The sequence below is a fragment of the Carassius auratus genome, chromosome 43 (genome assembly GCF_003368295.1).
Source record: "Carassius auratus strain Wakin chromosome 43, ASM336829v1, whole genome shotgun sequence".
Taxonomy (NCBI): Eukaryota; Metazoa; Chordata; class Actinopteri; order Cypriniformes; family Cyprinidae; genus Carassius; species Carassius auratus.
In genome coordinates, this window is record NC_039285.1 from 14248112 (window position 1) to 14266541 (window position 18430).

At 39.6% G+C, this 18430-nt stretch overlaps 1 protein-coding gene across 5 annotated transcripts in view; it reads left to right on the forward strand.

Moving 5' to 3' along the window:
- Window positions 1-6158: 6158 nt before the first annotated feature.
- The window catches only part of LOC113061765 (amyloid-like protein 2), a 66951-nt gene continuing 54679 nt past the window's right edge, over window positions 6159-18430 (forward strand). For 2 of the 5 annotated variants that reach the window (XM_026231190.1, XM_026231194.1), the window contains exon 1: window positions 6161-6428. In XM_026231190.1, coding sequence (XP_026086975.1) covers window positions 6357-6428 — 72 coding nt within the window. In that variant the 5' untranslated portion in view covers window positions 6161-6356. Of the gene's footprint in view, window positions 6429-18430 lie in introns of all 5 variants that reach the window. The other 3 variants (XM_026231195.1, XM_026231193.1, XM_026231192.1) reach the window with 3 other exon arrangements.

Sequence of the window (18430 nt, forward strand, 5' to 3'; positions counted from 1 at the left end):
AAACACAAAAAAATAATAATATCATTATATAGATATATTATTTGTATTAGTATACACACATAGCTATAGAAAGAGAGAGAGAGAGAGAGTGAGAGTGAGAGAGAGAGAGAGAGCAACACAAATCAAATATGTAAAATGATACTAATACTAATACAATATAATATGCCAGTAATAATAAAGTTTATAGATATTATATATTATTAATATACACTCACCTAAAGGACTATTAGGTACACCTGTTCAATTTCTCATTATTGCAATTATGTAATCAACCACCAATCACATGGCAGTTGCATCAATGCACTTAGGGGTGTGGTCCTGGTCAAGACAATCTCCTGAACTCCAAACTGAATGTCAGAATGGGAAAGAAAGGTGATTTAAGCAATTTTGAGCATGGCATGGTTGTTGGTGCCAGACGGGCCGGTCTGAGTATTTCACAATCTGCTCAGTTACTTGGATTTGGCAGTCCTGTGGGCCAAAATGCCTTGTTGATGCTAGAGGTCAGAGGAGAATGGGCCGACTGATTCAAGCTGATAGAAGAGCAACTTTGAGTGAAATAACCAATCGTTAAAACCGAGGTATGCAGCAAAGCATTTGTGAAGCCACAACACGCACAACCTTGAGGTGGATGGGCTACAACAGCAGAAGACCCCACCGGGTACCACTCATCTGCACTACAAATTGGAAAAAGAGGCTACAATTTGCACAAGCTCACCAAAATTGGACAGTTGAAGACTGGAAAAATGTTGCCTGGTCTGAGTCTCAATTTCTGTTGAGCTTCGTGCCCTGGATGTGCATCCCACAAATCTCCATCAACTGCAAGATGCAATCCTATCAATATGGGCCAACATTTCTAAAGAATGCTTTCAGCACCTTGTTGAATCAATGCCACGTAGAAATAAAGGCAGTTCTGAAGGCGAAAGGGGGTCAAACACAGTATTAGTATGGTGTTCCTAATAATCCTTTAGGTGAGTGTATCTTAATATGGTAAAGTGTGTTGACCCAAATCTATTTGCTTAACTCAATAAATTAAATTAAATAAAATGATATACAGTATAGAAATTTAACAACTAAATTATAATCAAAAGGCAATCTTATAGTGAGGGTACCAAACGATTTGGTAAGTCATACAAATATTCACCAGAAATGGATATGGGTTAGTCTCTCAAAATGGCAATTTTATATAGATACACAGATAAATGTTTAGATGGATGTCCTTATTGACCCTTGGATTTATAGCATCAGCAACTGCACAATCAATAGCACACAGTATCTAGCAAAAACTCTTAAAGATAATATATAAGGTATAGACATGTGCATCAGAATGTGGGAAAACATGAATAAGTTGCACAGAGGGCAGATGACATCTGTCAGATGTATTGACTATTGGATTGTGTAAATGTGGTGTGATGGGAGAAGCAGACAGTCTATTGTGTAACAACTGCAGGGGGTCAAACACCATGTGGTTTTTTCTGCCCGCTGCTACTGATTTTACATGGACCACCTGTACATCCGTGTCTGTGCTCACAGGTAGACATGGACATGTAAATCAGTGTCCTGCTGTGTGACATTACTTCTCCCGCTGTGTATTACAGTTTATTCTTCAACAGGATAAGAAGAAAAGATTGAAATGACCTGAATATTGAGTCCGACTCTGTCCGTTATTTACTATGCCCACTCACTTCTGCCCAGGCCTGCTAAAAAATAAAATTCTGCCTACGCTACTGATGTTAAAGAGGAAATTGTGGACTTTTATGAGATACCAAATGTGTGGTTTGGTCATGTCAACTTCCCCTCGCTGACTGTGAAACTTCTGTCAATGCAACACAAAATTGGAAAGAAAATCATATACAGTATTATTTTGTAATTAGCATTTATGTTTCATTTATTTTCACTTTGTCTGTGAATAAACATTTCTCTCTCTCATTAAAAAAATAAAAAAATAAATAAATTAACTTCTTAGAAAAAAGATAGTTAATAGATGGGTTTTATATGTAATCCACTAGGAATTTCTGCATACGTTTCCAATGGTTGGGAAGAACATATAAGAAAAATGGTTCTAGACAGTTATTTTTTTTGGAACTAAATACAACCCTTTTTATTATGGTTTCATAAAGGACCATGCTTTGAAAGTGTCACGCTGCCAGTCTTTGTTTTCCTGGGTGTTCCCTAGTGAGCTCACTTCCCCTTAGGCACTTCACCATAGGCACTTTAATTCCGCTAGTCTGGTTGTGTCTTCACAGTAATTGCACTCCAATTAGAATCGCACAGGTGTTGACAATACTCTGTCATTAGTTTCCCTATATAGAGCTGTCTTTCTCTGTTGTCATCATGGAGTCCTTACCCTTTGTGTCTCATGCTCTCGTTCCCCGAGACTTCCTCTACCTTCTTGTTCTTCTGAGTTCCCCGTTTCATCCGGTTCCCTCTTTTGGTTTTTGTTTGTCTCTCATGACTGTTTATTTTGTATTTACCCTTCCGTTTAAATAAATCCCTTACCTGCACTTGGATCCACCCTCTCTTTGTGTTTCATCTAAACCCTACCGTGACAGAAGGACTCCGTCCACGTAGGAACCAGCGGTATGTCACTTTTCCGTTCCCCAGCCAAGATGGCGGAGAGGCGGGTCAAGTTTCTTCGGTTGACCGCCCTCCGTCAAGAGGGCAACGAAGTGGGTGCCCTGGCTCAAGTGTTCTGGTCCCTGGCTGAAGGCATGGGATACAATGATACGGCCCTTAAGGACCACTTCAATGGCGGGCTGGATGATCCAGTGCCTCAGGAAGAGATGGCGCAGTTGGAGACGCTGGAGTTCTGGGAATTTGTGCGCTACCTGCAGTTTCGGTGTCGGTGGGATGCCCCAGCCACTCCTGTCTCTTCCGGCAGGGTGGTCGTCAGCCCAGCACCACTGCCCAGGAAGGCCGTCAGCCCAGCGCCACAGTACAAGATGGCCGCTAACCCAGCGCCAATGCCCAAATTGGCCACCGGTCCAGCGCCACAGTACAAGATGGCCGCCAATCCAGCGCCACAACACAAAATGGACACCAGCCCAGTGCCACAGCACGAGATGGCCGCCAGCCCAGCGCCACAGTACAAGATGGCCGCTAACCCGGCGCCAATGCCCAAATTGGCCACCGGTCCAGCGCCACAGTACAAGAGGGCCGCCAGCCCAGCGCCACAACACAAGATGGCCGCCAGCCCAGCGCCACAGCACAAGATGGCCGCCAGCCCAGCGCCACAGCACAAGATGGCCGCCAGCCCAGCGCCACAGCACAAGATGGCCGCCAGCCCAGCGCCACAGCACAAGATGGCCGCCAGCCCAGTGCCACAGCACAAGATGGCCGCCAGCCCAGCGCCACAGCACAAGATGGCCGACTCAAACCCTGAGTCTCCAGATAAGGTGCACGATGCTGTCCCGGAGGCCGAGGTGGCACCCGATGCCGAGGCTGTTCCGGAGGCCGAGGCGGTTCCCGTTGCTGTTCCGGAGGCCGAGGCGGTGCCCGACGCTGTTCCGGAGGCCGAGGAGGTGCCCGAGGCTGTTCCCAATGCAGTTACCGAGGCGGTGCCCGAGGCTGTTCCAGAGGCCGAGGCGGTGCCCGACGCTGTTCCAGAGGCCGAGGTGGCACCCGATGCCGAGGCGGTGCCCGATGCCGAGGCGGTGCTCGAGACTGATCCGGAGGCCGTTACCGAGGTGATGCTCGAGGCCGTTCCAGAGGCAGTGCCCGAGACCGAGGCGCCTCAGGTTTCCACAGACAGTTCAGAGTCGAGGCAGGTCCCGGTGGACTCTCCGGAGTCGGGTCAGGTCACGTGGTGGTCTGCTGCTCCGTCCTGGGGGACTCCGGCCTCAACCACGGGGGCGTGTGGGTCATCTGCTCCGCCTTGGGAGGCTCTCGTCCTGACCACATGGCTGTGGTGGTCTTCCACTTGGACCTGGGGGGCTTCCGCCCTGACCACAAAGAGGTGGTGGTCATCCGCTCCGCCCTGGGGGACTCTGACTTTGACCACAAAGCTGTGGTGGTCTTCCGCTCCGCCCTGGTGGACTCCGGCCTCGACCACAAGGACGTGGTGGTCTTCCGCTCCGCCCTGGAGGGCTTTGACTTTGACCACAAGGCCGTGGTGGCCTTCCGCTCCGCCCTGGTGGGCGCCTCAACATGCCCTTTATGGACTTCTGTTTTGTGTATTAGAGTTCTGTGATGTTCCTGTCTGTTCCCCTTAGTTTTTCTGGCCCTCCATCCCTCCCCTTATACCTCCTCCGGTCCTCCTCCCTCCTGGTCTCCCTGTTTTATGTTTAGATTTCTGGTGTTTGTCCCCCATGTGTTCCTTTTCCAGCCCTCCGTCCCTCCCCCTGAGCCTCCACCTATCCGCCTCCCTCCTGATCTCTGTGTCATGTTTTGTCTTGGAGCGTCTGGGAGCCGCTCCGTAGAGGGGGGGTACTGTCACAGTGTCTGGGTTGTTGTTCCCCGGGGTTCCACTAGATGTCCTCCTTCTCACGGTGTCTGTCCCAGATCACTTCCTGTTCCCTTATATGGTCACCTTCCTCCTTGTTTAGTTAATTGATTGTCCCCCACCATTCTCTTGTTCCCTCATTATCCTTCTGTGTATAAATACCCAGTCTGTCTTAGTCTGTGTTACGGAGTCCTTGTTTAATGTTATGTATTACTCATGCCCGTCATTCGTGTCTTGCCTTGTGTTTGTGTCTTGTTTATGTTCTGATTTGGTTTCTCTGGTTTTGACCCTGCCTGGACTGTTTACTCTCTTGGATTACCCTTATAATAAACGGCTTACCTGCAATTGGTTCCTTCTCCCGTGTTTTCTATAACACATTACGTGACAGAAAGTTCTATATGAGACAACACTGGTGTTTTAAATAACATTTTTAATAATAATAATTCGTTTTTTAATTTTGTTTATAATCTTTTTTTTCTACCTATCTGCCTGGTCTTATAATATCTTCTAGTATATTTTAGGGTTTTACATCAAAACTTTTATGACAAATGAAATTGTAGCATATATGACAGTGCTCTAACAACAGTTATTAACTGAATACATGATAATCGACACTGAATATTTATAAATACAGAAGTAAAACAGAAAATAGATGTAATGAAGACCAAGTTCCAGTGAAATATCTTGACAGTCCTCTATGATGCATCATTCTGGTGTAACTGTGTGGCAGCTTCTCTCTGCAAATGATGAGGCTGTGACAGGTGGCACCTGTTTGGTAGAAATACTCAACTGGGTTTAGAGTTACGCTGTGTTTTTTTTCCATTAGTTTCAAGGGATTGTAAAAAAAAAAAAATCTAAAATCTCACCAAAGTTTTTTTTTTTTTTTTTTTTGTCTATTGAATGTGGTTAACCACATTCTTCAAAATATCTTTTTTTTTTTTTATTCAGCAGAATTATGAAACTCATTCAGGTCTGAAACAACTGTGATTGAGTAAATGATGGAAGAATTGTAATTTTTGTAAAAACATGTTTAGGCAGGCTAGAAATAGCCATTATGAAAATCTAACAATAGCATATGTATTTTTAGTGAGGAAGAAGAGAGACGTATCCTCGACTGAACAGACACACACATAGACAGATTCATATGTTTAGATTCCCTTAGAGTTATATGCTCTAGTGTGGAAAAAAAAAACACTCATTTTGATTGACAGTGGTATGGGTATAAAATTTTATACACTATTTTCAAAAATTACAATTAAAATGCCATGTTTCATACATTTTACCCTTTACAAATGTCTCACTTGTATAAGAGGTTTTATCCTCAATGTGACTTCCTGTTTAAATAAAGGTAAAACAAAAACAATAATCTTGAAAAAAAACAAAACGTGAATACCCATATTTATCGTGTAAACATTTCGTAATAGACCTACAGGAGGTGCACACACCTTTTTTTTTGTTAGAACAATATCAATTTACAAACTCAAATGGGGAACAATAACTTACATATGACAAAATATACACTTTTACAATCACATCTCAATCACACATAAATGTCCGTGTATATATTACTACATACAATAACAACACACCAAACAAACATTCTCTAAACATTTCAGGGGGTTGCAAGGTGCACACACCCAGCATGATGACCTCATTTCCGCTAGGTCCCTTCTTCAGACGCCCGGTGGCGCGCTTGATCCTGTTTTTAGAGCTCGCGCAGTGGCAGTCGGGGACGCGCTACATTCCACGCGCACTCAGAGCGGGATCATCGCACAGTGGGAAAAACACAGGGAAGAGAGACACACACAGCAATCGCTCGAGGATCGTTTACCTAGCTGCTTTCTGTTTAATAGCCTCTTGTAAGAATCCACATCGGGATAATTTCAGCACAAGCCCCAGCAGAGAGTAACCGAGGAAGATGGGTTTAATCCCGGCCGTGTCTGTGCTCGTTCTGGTCATCGCTGTTCCGAGTCTGGCCGGATACATTGAGGTGCGTGCGCACTAATAATACACCCTCGTTTTCGCAATTAACTTATATTCTTTTACATTAATATTTTTGTACTGAAACCTCTTTTTATAATGATATTAATATTTCTGAATAAGTAGTAGTTTAGAATAAATGTTCATCCTATGAAATCATTAGACTGATGATTATAATGTAATATGAAATGTTCAATTTTGACAATGTCCTTGGACGGTCTTTCTTCGGACAGGCTGTAGAGGTTAAATGCCTTTTTTTTATTCTTAGTACTTTTATTTGTGTTGTTGTATTGGAAATTTGACCCCCCCCCCCCTCTTTTTTTTATCATAGTGCCAGTTTGAAGTCCTCAGTAGCTAATATCTGAATGAATCTGAATCTCTGTATATCTTCAAATTTCATTTTAACCAGTAATGTTAGTTGCCGTTTTAATATTTGTGTTATTTCATAAACTTATGAATTATAACCTGATCTTACATTGGAGAATATCCACACTTTTCCTTGATAAATCTATCAGAAGAGGTCTTATAAAGGTTTGTATCTGCTCTGAGGTTTGGCTTAATGTAAAATGACAGAAACCATAAAAAATTAATAAAAATCAAACAATCCAACTGGACAAACCACTTCAACATATTTGATCTGATAGTATAGTTTACTAAAATGATTCAGATCATTATATGTATTCATCAGAAATAGCTTTCAGGGGGTTGCTGTGATCGGTGTGACGAGCTTTAGGTGCACTCCCCATGTTAAAGGGCAAGTTTGTGTTCGTCAGAGAACAATGGGTCGGCCTTGTGAAACATGTCAGTTGCTTCCACAGTAGGCAAATTATGCAAATGAATTTGTGTGGTATATTAGATGAAGCCAAGTCAAGTCTCCGGGACGATCCCTGTCTGGTTGCTTTAAACCTGCCCTTGTCCAAGAGGAGTCTCTGCGCTCATTTCTGATGGCATGCTCTTCCTATAAGAGCTCAGCCTGAAGGCATGATATAACAAATTGTGAAACCATTATTTTCAGCGCCAGAAATAATGGTTGCAAAGCACTAAAATAAAAAAAGCAATCTCTTTGTTGCTAATTGCTGCATTTAGAGAGAAAGGCGCTGCCTGTGGTTCACCGTCATGAGGAGGTGCAGGGATGTTGATGGATGTGCGTAGAAAAGCATTGCTGTAGAAAATCAAAGAATCATTTTACCTTCAGATCAATATTACGACCTTATTGTGTTTCTGTTATTACTGCTTTTGTCTTTTGTTATACATTTGACTCCTTGTGTCCTTGATTGTTTTGATCCGATCGCTCCTCAAGCTCTCTGATCAACATCAACCTTAATTGAGAGGGGAGTTTTGTCACCCAGTGTATTTGTGTTTTACAGTTAATGTTGTTGATTCATATTTATATTGTAAGATATAATTAAAAAAAAATTTATTTCAAACTCTGAATTGAATTTATTTTAACTAAAAAAGACAATAATAAACATTTTTCAGCTGATGGTAATAGTTATAGTAATATTCAGGTGCTGAAATACTACAAAGAATTATCTATTTATGTTTAACTTTAAAATATCACTGGTTAGTATTCAATGTAAGCATAAACATTAATGACAGACAGCAGCTGATTTATTTAGGCGCTGTCTCTTTAAGACCTCATGCACGGATCTATCATACTGTTACAAGTTTTGTTTACATTCCCTTAATATATATATATATATATATATATATATATATATATATATACACAACTCAACAAGTTGGGCATTCTGACATAATTATGTATGTATTTGGCCGTTTAGGTGCAACAAACTTAATTCTGTAGTTGCACGCTCCCGAGTGTGAGGTCACAGAAAGGGGTTTCACAGAGAGTGGGAAAGTACTGAATTGAGCACTTTGAGTGTTTAAAATTTTAACACTCAAAAGCACATGCAAATGATGACCGTCATCTGTACTGCTCTGAAATATTTGTAGGAATTTCCCATGTTACAGGTTTTGAAACTGTGGGAATTACTAGAATAATTCCACACCGGCGATGACTTGACTGCGGGGCCAAATCATTTACTGTTCTCACGCATTGACGTAATCAAATTGCAATTGTCAGGTGTATTTTGTCGGAGACAAAGGGAGTGTGTTAAAGTCACTCTGGGCTGTCTGTTTGATTGTTGATGCATTGCTGGTAACTCTCTGGTGCTGCTGCAAGCTTGGATTTGTTTTTTGTTTTTCCCTCAGCTGTGGATGTGTAAAAAAAATTTGTTACAGCCATGAGATATCCAGGCTCAACAATAAGGATTTTATCCGGTTCAGATTTTTGTTTACCTTGACAACGTTCTTTTTTTATTTTTGTCTGTTGCATTGCATCACCGCACTTTTTTGTGCATGTAAAATGAATGTAAAGTGATAGATAAAGACCTTCTGAGACTCCTGTGTCAATTTGGTTGCAGTCTATTTAAATTTTTTTGACTGCAAAAAGGATCCCTTACTCTCCTGTCAAGTACGAGGCTGAAGCTTTGGCCTTGAGCCATCCTTATTGTTAAGCACTGGATGTTTTATCTGTGTTTTCCAATAGTGTATTTGATCAAATCCTGTTTTGTTAGCTTTCATGGTCATTGTCTGTCTCAGTTTGTCAGTTTTTGCTTGTACAGCTTACATAATGACTGGCACTACTGCTTGGGTTTTTTTCTTGTTTTTGTTGTCAGAGATGTGTAATTAAAAGAACAAATTCACAGAAGACATTTTGTTTATTTGAAATGAGTTAATTTCTTCGACCATTAATTTACAAATGAGTTCCTCTGGAAATTCAAATGAATAAGCTGCCCAACCCAAAGCCCAATCTTGCTGACATAGATCGTTGCCAATTCAGTCCCTCCAGAAAAACGTGATTATGCGATCGCCTGATTTAATGCATAATCAAGGCATTTTTTTAGATATGCTGCTCTTTCGCCGCATAAATTGCCAATTTCAGAAAGCAAAATGTGCGGGGCTAGCATGATTTCATAATCCATGTATTGTCGTTGCAAAAAAACTCACATATATATATTAGCAGAAAGTTGAAAAATGTTGCGTTTTCTTCACACAAGTAAAGCGCCATTTTCCCCCTATTGCCATGGGTACCTTATGAAGTGACGTAATTACGTGACGTGAACATCATCTGCAAACCCCGCGGTGAAACCAGGGTGAAACTTGAAGCGCGCAAATCATTCTTATTTGCCAACAAAAATAAGAGCAAAAGAATGCGCAAAGCAGTTTCCTGATTCGTTACATGACAGTGGAGCCAAATTATATTGCGAGAACTTGCGAAAACTGCGGTTTGATGAAATAGAGGAAAAAAGGTGATTCCCCCAACACCCCCTTCTCACTAGGCTACTAACGATGTTGTAGTTTCATTCAGAAGTTGATGCAACTTTACAGTTGTAAGATTGCACTTTTTTTTGTTACAGAACAGTACACAAACTTACAGTTGTAATTATATTAGTAGTATGTAAAATAATTTACGTTGCAGTAAGAGATTGCAACTTAAATATTCTGTGATTTAGTATGCTCACTTATCATAGGAAGTAATAAGAAATTACTCTTTACATTAAGGTAGTAGCCTAGTGAGAAAAAGGTGTTGGGGGAATCACCTTTTTTTCTCTTTTTCATCAAACTGTTTTCAACGTTTTTCTGGAGGGACTGCCAATTAACGCAACAGAGGCGTGCTGGAATTTGACTGGCGCTGAATCATATTTGTGCTGTGTGCAAAGCTTGCCTGCTTTTGAATGTTTTCACCGATGCTCTGAATGCAAGCTTTGGCACATACTAACATGAATGAAGTGTGTATTTTGAATACCTGTGTGCTCCAGTAACCTGCTGCTGGCACAGACATGACTGATTCAGATAATAGCAAGAGTGATCAAGCACATTAAAAACCCTGAACTTGGCGTACTTGGGAGTTACGCAACCCAGCTATCGTCAGGTTTAAGATAAACCTAAAACCCAGCTTGTAAAATTTTCTCAGTGGTTGAGTGGGCGTCTTTGTACTCTTTTTCAAGCCACTGAGATGGTACACAAAAAGTGTTGTCTCTTCTGAAGCTTGCTCGAGGGCCCAACTTGCTCTCGTTACGCAGTCGTGCAGCATTGCGTCCAATGATGGGACTCTAGGCTCTTGTAACGATGCAGTGCTAGGAGTAGTTTAAAGTCAATGTGAAAACTACCTGGACCACATTCCTGGTCTCATTTTGCATAATTCATAAGTGGATATTATAAAAAGCATTGTAATACAGAAACAGTGCCTTTTGCATGTTGACTTATTTTTTTTTCCTAATGTGGTTGGTTCTGATCAATTCTTCCATTTGGTTAGACCTAACATGCGTAAAAGTCAAGGAGCATTTCTTTGGTATTCACACCTGTGTTTGGTTAACCAAAGTGTTTTTGTGTGTGTATGCGTGAATGTTTGCAGGGGTGTGTGGTGTATGCGGGGGTGATTCTGTCTGCAGCCTTTGATGGCACACAATCCATTTGTATGCAGACTTCATTGTGTGGATGTGTTAGCAGGGCTTTTAATAGCATGCATTGCTCACCCCAGGAGTGATGAATGGATGTCGGTGAGGGGCTATTGTGAGCTCTGAATTGGTGCTAGCATCCTGACCAGCACAAGGACCCGATTGGGACATGACATTACATGCGTGTTTATCAGATGTGACGACAGCCAGGCTGCTGATGCTAATTGCCACATTGTGCACTTCTCTTGATGTGATGCTCAGTGGAAGAATACAAAGTAACTGGCATTTGTTTATTTACCCTGAGACATTCATAATTGGCTAGAACAGGCTATCTTTATGGTAAATGTAAGGACTTCTGTATTCTCACATACAGTAACATCCGTCTGGCCAGTGATAGATGTGTACTCTTACATTCACAATTTTCACCACCTAGATATTAGATTAAATTAGCATCAAAATAAATATAGCATCTGGCCCTACTAAGACTGATGACGGGCGAATTAGGAGCATTGCTGGCTTTTAACATTACTGGCTATCTGTTTTTCATATTTATGTCTGTATTACTAAAATTATTATTATTATTTTTCCCACTTGCATATTTGACAAACATGTCATTATGTGAATAGAAGGCGAAGGCGTTATTTTAGTCTTTTTTTTTTTGATTATGTAGGCGATTCCATGCGTATCTCCACAAGTAGTTCTGGTGGGAAAAAAAAATAAAAAAAATTTCTGATGATTTTCCTCCAAAATCAACACAGTCAAGACACCCAGGTTTTAATGAGCGTTTTCTTTTTAGTAGACCGCATTACTCATCGTGCTAAGTGATGGCATCACAAAACATTTTGGATGTGATTTCACATGCACGTCAGGTGTGGCAGAGCTCTATTGTTGGATTGCAGGCATTGATAATGGTCTTGTCAACCATTTCCTGTTTGGTAAAGCCTGAGCTGTGTTAGCGCCACCCTGATGCTCATCCTCTGAGCTGAGGGCTTAGTGCTCACAGAGACACTTTCAATTATTTTACCAGCCGCTCTCAGTCTCCTCACAAATCCTCTTATAGCTTTAAGACACACTGAGTCCTCGACAGGAGAGAAGAGAACATGTTACATCTGCGGATACTCCGCCCGTCCATTACTGATATGATATGATATGATACATACGCAAACATGCTTTGATGGCCGCACCCTCGAGTGAGCTCACAATGAGTCTCTGCACCTTATTAGTCACTGACACTGCACCATTTATTCAGAATCCTGCCCTCAGTCTCTTATAGTCAGCAGGATCGTTTGCGTGGTCGACTAATAGGCTGCGATTTTAGGTTAGGCTATTTTTAAGTTCAGTGGTCCTGTGACATGACAAATGGGTTAATAAAGAATTAATATTCCTTGTGGTGTCTTGATTAATATGAGATCCTGAAAAATGCATGCTTAGTGAAAAACTACAAATTTATAATCCATATCCACTCACAGAAAACAATATATTGATTTAATTTTCTAATTTACTTTTTGTGTAGAAAAGGGTCTATGCGAGAGGACGTGAACTATCAGAATTATGTTGTGATTTACACCTGAGAAGACATAATGAGCTGCATAATGAGCCTTTCAGTCAGCTTGTGTCACTGAGAGGGAACAGTTACAACAAAGAATGTGATGACAAAATAAATGTATATAATTTTATATTTGTAGTTTATTTAGAACATATTTAATTATCCCACAACATAATGTAATATTCACTAGCGATTGCAGTTAAACCGTATTAGGAACAATCAAAGCTGACTTTCAAAGCTGAATCTTTAGCATCATTGCTCTAGTCACACACCGATTTTCTTTATTATTATTATTATTACTATTATTATTATTATTATTATTATTATTAATGTGGAAAAGAGCTGAGCATTTTTTTTTTTTGTGTGGATAAATTGAAAGAACAGCATTTATTGTTACATTTGTTACAGTTACATTTATGTATTACATTTATATTATTTACATCAAGCTTTTGAATGGTATAGTATTGTATATTGTTATTAAAACTTTATAATGTTTCACATGACTATACATTTAGTCAGGAATTATAGTTTGGAAAAGGTCTAACTAGTAAAATGTTTACGTTATGTGAAGTATATAAATAAATAAAAAGAGACTTACTCACGTTTATGATCTCTGCTGAATAAAGTGCTTCATTCTTTTTTTTCTGAGGAAATCCAAATCTCAAATCCTTAACCAGATCACATCTTTTTGGGGTGAATTATGAATTATGAATCGACTCCGGGTTAAAGTCATTTAAAATGGAGTTTCAAACAATAAGCTATTAAACTATAAACCATAAAACAGTTAGACCATATGCCAACATCTGAACAAATGATGTAAATGAAATTTGTTTGGTTATTAATGTTAAAATGTTATTAGTTGTAGGAAATAAAACTGTCCACTTGCATTATTTGCTATCTTTTGGGTTACTGATTAGTTAGGTTTACACAGATCTCTATTTCTGTGGGTTTTTTTATATTCATTTTAATAAATTTCTGTATTATATCTGTATTTGTATTATGTATTGAGAGATTTCTATTGCAGATTTATTTTTATTTTTTTATTGACAAAATAAGGTCTTTCCTTTTTAATTTGGAAATCTAAGTGTAAATATAGGGATATAGGGAAAAAAGAGAGTATGGTTTTTCAATGTGCGTTCCATCTATTTTCTTACTTCATTTCATTTGTTCATTTCCTGTTTTAATTCTAAAGTTATTACAATATTTTAAAAAATATTTAAATAAAGGGAACGCGCACACACACACACACACACGTGTAAAATTAGAGTTTTTAGCATCCTTGCTTCAGTGTCACATTCTCATATGCTGATTTGTTGTTAAAAAATATTTCTTATAAGTGTTGAAAACAATTGCACTGCTTAATATTTTTGTATAAACCATTATATTTTCCCCGTGAATTTCTGACAAATAAAGTATAAAAAGAATAGCAATTTAAATGTGAAGTAAATGTCACTTTAATAAGCACTGGATGTTTGATTAATTTAATGCATATTCAATGCATTCATTTCTTGTATTCCAAAAACAAACACCTTCACCAAACCAAAATGGTTATGGTATTGTTTTGATTAATTTTTTGGTGGAACTGGCTGTCATTTATCAGCTTCCACTTCCAGAGTTAATGTTAACTGCTTGCAAGTTGCTAACTTTTTGTTTAAAATCTGTACCTTGTTTCAAAATGCGAGACTCCCTATAGTTTCTTGCTTTCTTTGTGTCTGAGTTTGAGTGCATCTGTCTTATCAGTCTGTCTGCCACTGACTCGCTCTCTTTCAGTAAACGTCTCTCTTATCTCCTCCTGTGTCATGTCTGAGCGTGTCTGCTGTTTTAGGTCCCTCTTCAGGACCGGCTGCATTAGAGGAAGTTAAATATAGCGAGCTCGTAAGGCAAGCCCCGCTCGCACGATCTCTCTGAATCTCTGTCTCCTGGGCGGTGTGTTCGCTCTAATTACCCAGCCCGTATTCGTCCGTCTTCTCTTTGTACGAGAGAGTGAGAGGCACCATTACCTCCCACAGCTCGGCTCGACTCGGCTCATCACAAATTTAGACTCTCTACCATCAAAGACTGGAACAAGCGGGCACATTTGCCACTTTAGCGTGAATGCCAGCAGTCCGTTCTACCTTTATCTGCACCGTAGAGATTTGTCATCTACTCTACGGTTTGTAGGACATCATGGATTTTGTGGGTTTGAATATGAATACGCTCATTGCCTGCATCAGTAGTTGCGTTCGGATGGGGTGTGACTCATCTCCTCTGCATTTGGTCACATATGAATAAAACATTTGCTGTCCTATTCAAGAGCATGTTGTTCTCTCTCGCATGCACAGATTTCTTCTGTGTGCTTAAGGCCCATTTCTATAGCCATCTGCATTTCTCATGATGGTTGCATATTTGTGTCAAGATGATTGAGAAGGATCTCTATGTGTGTGAATGTTAGTATGGATGTTCGGAATGGTGTGCTGCCTACTATTTTTGAAAAGAAAGTATTATGAAGGATTGTATGTTTTTACTGCATTTGCCACTAGGCACAGTATTCTACCAGAGCATGCTGTGTGGAATACCATATCACATAATGCAGGGTTTCCTATATGGGGGTTAATGGAAAGGTAATAACTAAAAGTAAAAAAACGGGGCTGCAAATATTAGCAATAGCAAATATTTAATTGCAAATGAAAGATATATCTAAATATCAAAATGTTTTATTAAAAAAAGATTAATATTTTTTTTCATATGAAATGTCATATAATAGGTTCAAACAGAAACTTAATATTTGCAATATAATTTGATATATTTTATCTATTTATTTGCATGCATGGTCATTAACCAAGAACCATGAATATGTGAAAATGTTGTTGAATATTGAAGTTGGTTTGATGTCTTTACAGAAAAACTAACACAACAAACAAAACAAGGATGTAGCACACTACAAATGTTTAGCATTTTATAATGCGTCAGATGCTTAATGCATGTTTATTGATCTTTTTGTAAACCATTTACACATGCATATGTTTCTAATAGCGCTTTTTTGAGCTTATTAGTCATGGAAACTCAATCTTCCGATGAAAACTACTCTCTGGTGTCATATGCTGGACTTCTCTGATCATTTTATCCACATAAATCACACCCTTTTCTCACAATTGACTGCCAGTTCGCATTCAGATCTACTACCATAAAAACAACAACCAAAGGACAAAACCCAGTTCCTGTCCTACTTTTATTTACAATAATCCAATTCACTTGGATGTGCGTCATTGTGACCTAAGTAATTCCATTCAGCCACACCCCTTTTCCAAAACACAGCCCCTCAAAGACGTGGCCACATTGACTGACGGGCACAGTAGCGCTCCCATGTTTTCTGACTTGCTAGCACTCTAGCAGCCCTCAAACTCTTTATTTATTTATTTTTGCTCACTCTTTTCCTACGTTACGTTAATTTATGTGGTGTTCCTTGACTATATTGGTTTTTATGTGTTTTAAGTTTTTAAGTGGATTTTGAAGTGTGTCAGTCGCCTCATTCTTCTCTTGTCTATCAAACCTCTTGTTCTTGCTCTTGTAGGAGTGGCAGCAAATGAATCTGGGAATAAAACAAAACGCAGAACTCCTGTGTACGTTGTAGCGCTTTAATTTACATGATCAAATGAGCTTGTAAATTTTGTGTGGGAGATGACTGGAGGCTCGGTATCCTCATTTGAATTCAGCTCAGGCGTTGACTCGTAGCCCCTCCTGTGTTGTGGTCTTTATTTGAATTCTAAGAGTAGGCCTCATTGAGAGATGGGCTTGTCTCAGTCATTAAGGCTTTGTGCTTTCTGAGCAGCGGTCTTTAGGTGGTTTGTTTGTGTATCTCAAGTAATTTTATCTGGATGTGGAATGACCAGTCATTAGCAGATTTTTGGTTCTCCTTTGTGCCTCCCTCTCTTTTTCTGCCCAAGTAAACAATATAATCTCTGCCAGCATTTCTGTTTTGACTCTGTTGGCTGTTTTTGTCTAAAGCATCTGGAATTTCATTACCTAACTAGTTAGATAATACCAGTTCCAAGAACAACAAAGCTGTGCATACATCCTGACACCAGCCTACAATTCAACATGATCCAATAGGGAACCGATTATTTAGAAAAATTACTAAGGTACTGAACTTAGGAATGGTAAGTTCTTTTAAGAAAAATGGCGGGTTTAGCAACTGGGGAAGTTACTGTGATGGGTTTTTGTTTTCACATAGTGTAGTAGAGCTGCAACTAATGATTATTTTTTCTGTCGACTATCTAACTATTATTTTTTTCAATTAGTCGACTAATCTAACAATTATTTTTATTACAATAAATAATTAACCTAATGTTCTTTTTTTTTAATTAGCTAATGAATCCTTTGGATAACTTTACTAATAAAATACATAAGTACAACTTCTAATATAATATTTCAACCTTTATTCATTTTCAACAAATGTGGTTGAAGTTTTTACAGTATAAAATAATAGAGGCAAAGAAAATAATTTTACTATGGTAAGTATGAGTTTATGATAGCGTTTATAATTAAACCACAGTAGCCATACATTTACAGTTGTCTGAGACGTCATGAAATGTTCTGCTATGGTTTACCGTGGTTTTCAGAGATCTGGAGCTGATTTGGGGTGGCTCGGTGGTTTGTGACTGTTGTCTCGAGGCACGCTGTCTTTTAAGGGGCCGTTAACATATAACGTCTTTTGCGCGCTCAAGTTCGTTATTTCCAATGTTGGCGCGCGATAAGTGCCCTCATAATGGAAGCGACGTACACGCGGTGCGACGCTCGTTTTTTCCAGGCGCGTCTGCACCGCATCGAGTTAAAAACATCTCAACTTTTCAGAATGCCGCAAGCGCAAGAATATCAGACCTGAACCAGGAAGTTGGTCACCAGATCACACGGTAACCAGTTAAACCTTAACACCGGAGTGCGCCAAGATGTTTTCCTCTGAGGTGCTCGCGCATCGCAGTTGTGCTGCCGTGGTACATCATATCGGTTTTGCAAAGCGAACAAAGGGCCATTTTATTTGTCCTCTGTTTAAAGTTTTCCAATACTTTTGATAACAGTGGTCTCTGTTTTTGTGATAGAATGCAACTTTCTCCATTCCCAGTATGCCATTACACGAGATGTAAACAAACAGTGTGACGTATTTTTGTAGTCGACGTAATCGATGACGTTGGCGCGCCGTTGCAGCTCTATAGTGTAGCTCGCTTGTTCATGTTCTCAATGTGGTGTGACCAGTTAGTTTCCTAAATGAACCTTGAAATAAGTATCCGCAAGATGTTGAATGTATTTGGAAGTAAGAAAGTTAATTATGTATTTACCTTTATTGTGTGATTTTGTTTCATCTTTATTTCAAACGACCCAACCGACCTCAACCAGAATATCATGAAAAATAAAATAAAAAGTCCCACCTCGAACACATCGGCCAAGCAGAAAAGCTTATGCCGATATTTGAAAAATGCCAAATATCGGCCGATTATATTGGCCTTGGCGATGTTTTGGTCGACCACTACTAGCAACTTTAACAACTTTTTGGAATACCTAAGGAATCATAAAGCAACATTGGCGGATAGATGAAGCCTGAAGCGCACTTAATGTTTTACGTGTACACTAGGGATTGTATGCGTGTCCTGTACATGGACTGATTCTTCTAGCAGTACACACTTAGACTGCACATGTGCCTTAAATTTTGTACGAATAAGTTGGTCCACAAGGTGGCATTGTATCAGTTGAAAAAGACACACAACTCTGGTTTAAATTAATACAAAGACATTTGTGTAGCTCATAATTTCTGAGGGGGAAATTCAACTTTTAAATGTGCATGTTGATCGCCATCTTTGCTCACGCAGTCACGCTACATTCAGGATCCAATTCTCAACATTTTCTATTAACTACGACTTTTGCCTCAAAATAAACATTTTAATTACTGCTTATTAGTTTCAAAAGTGTGTATTTTCATGCACAGTTACAATAAACAATAATAGATTACAATTATGATCTGGTATGTTCCTT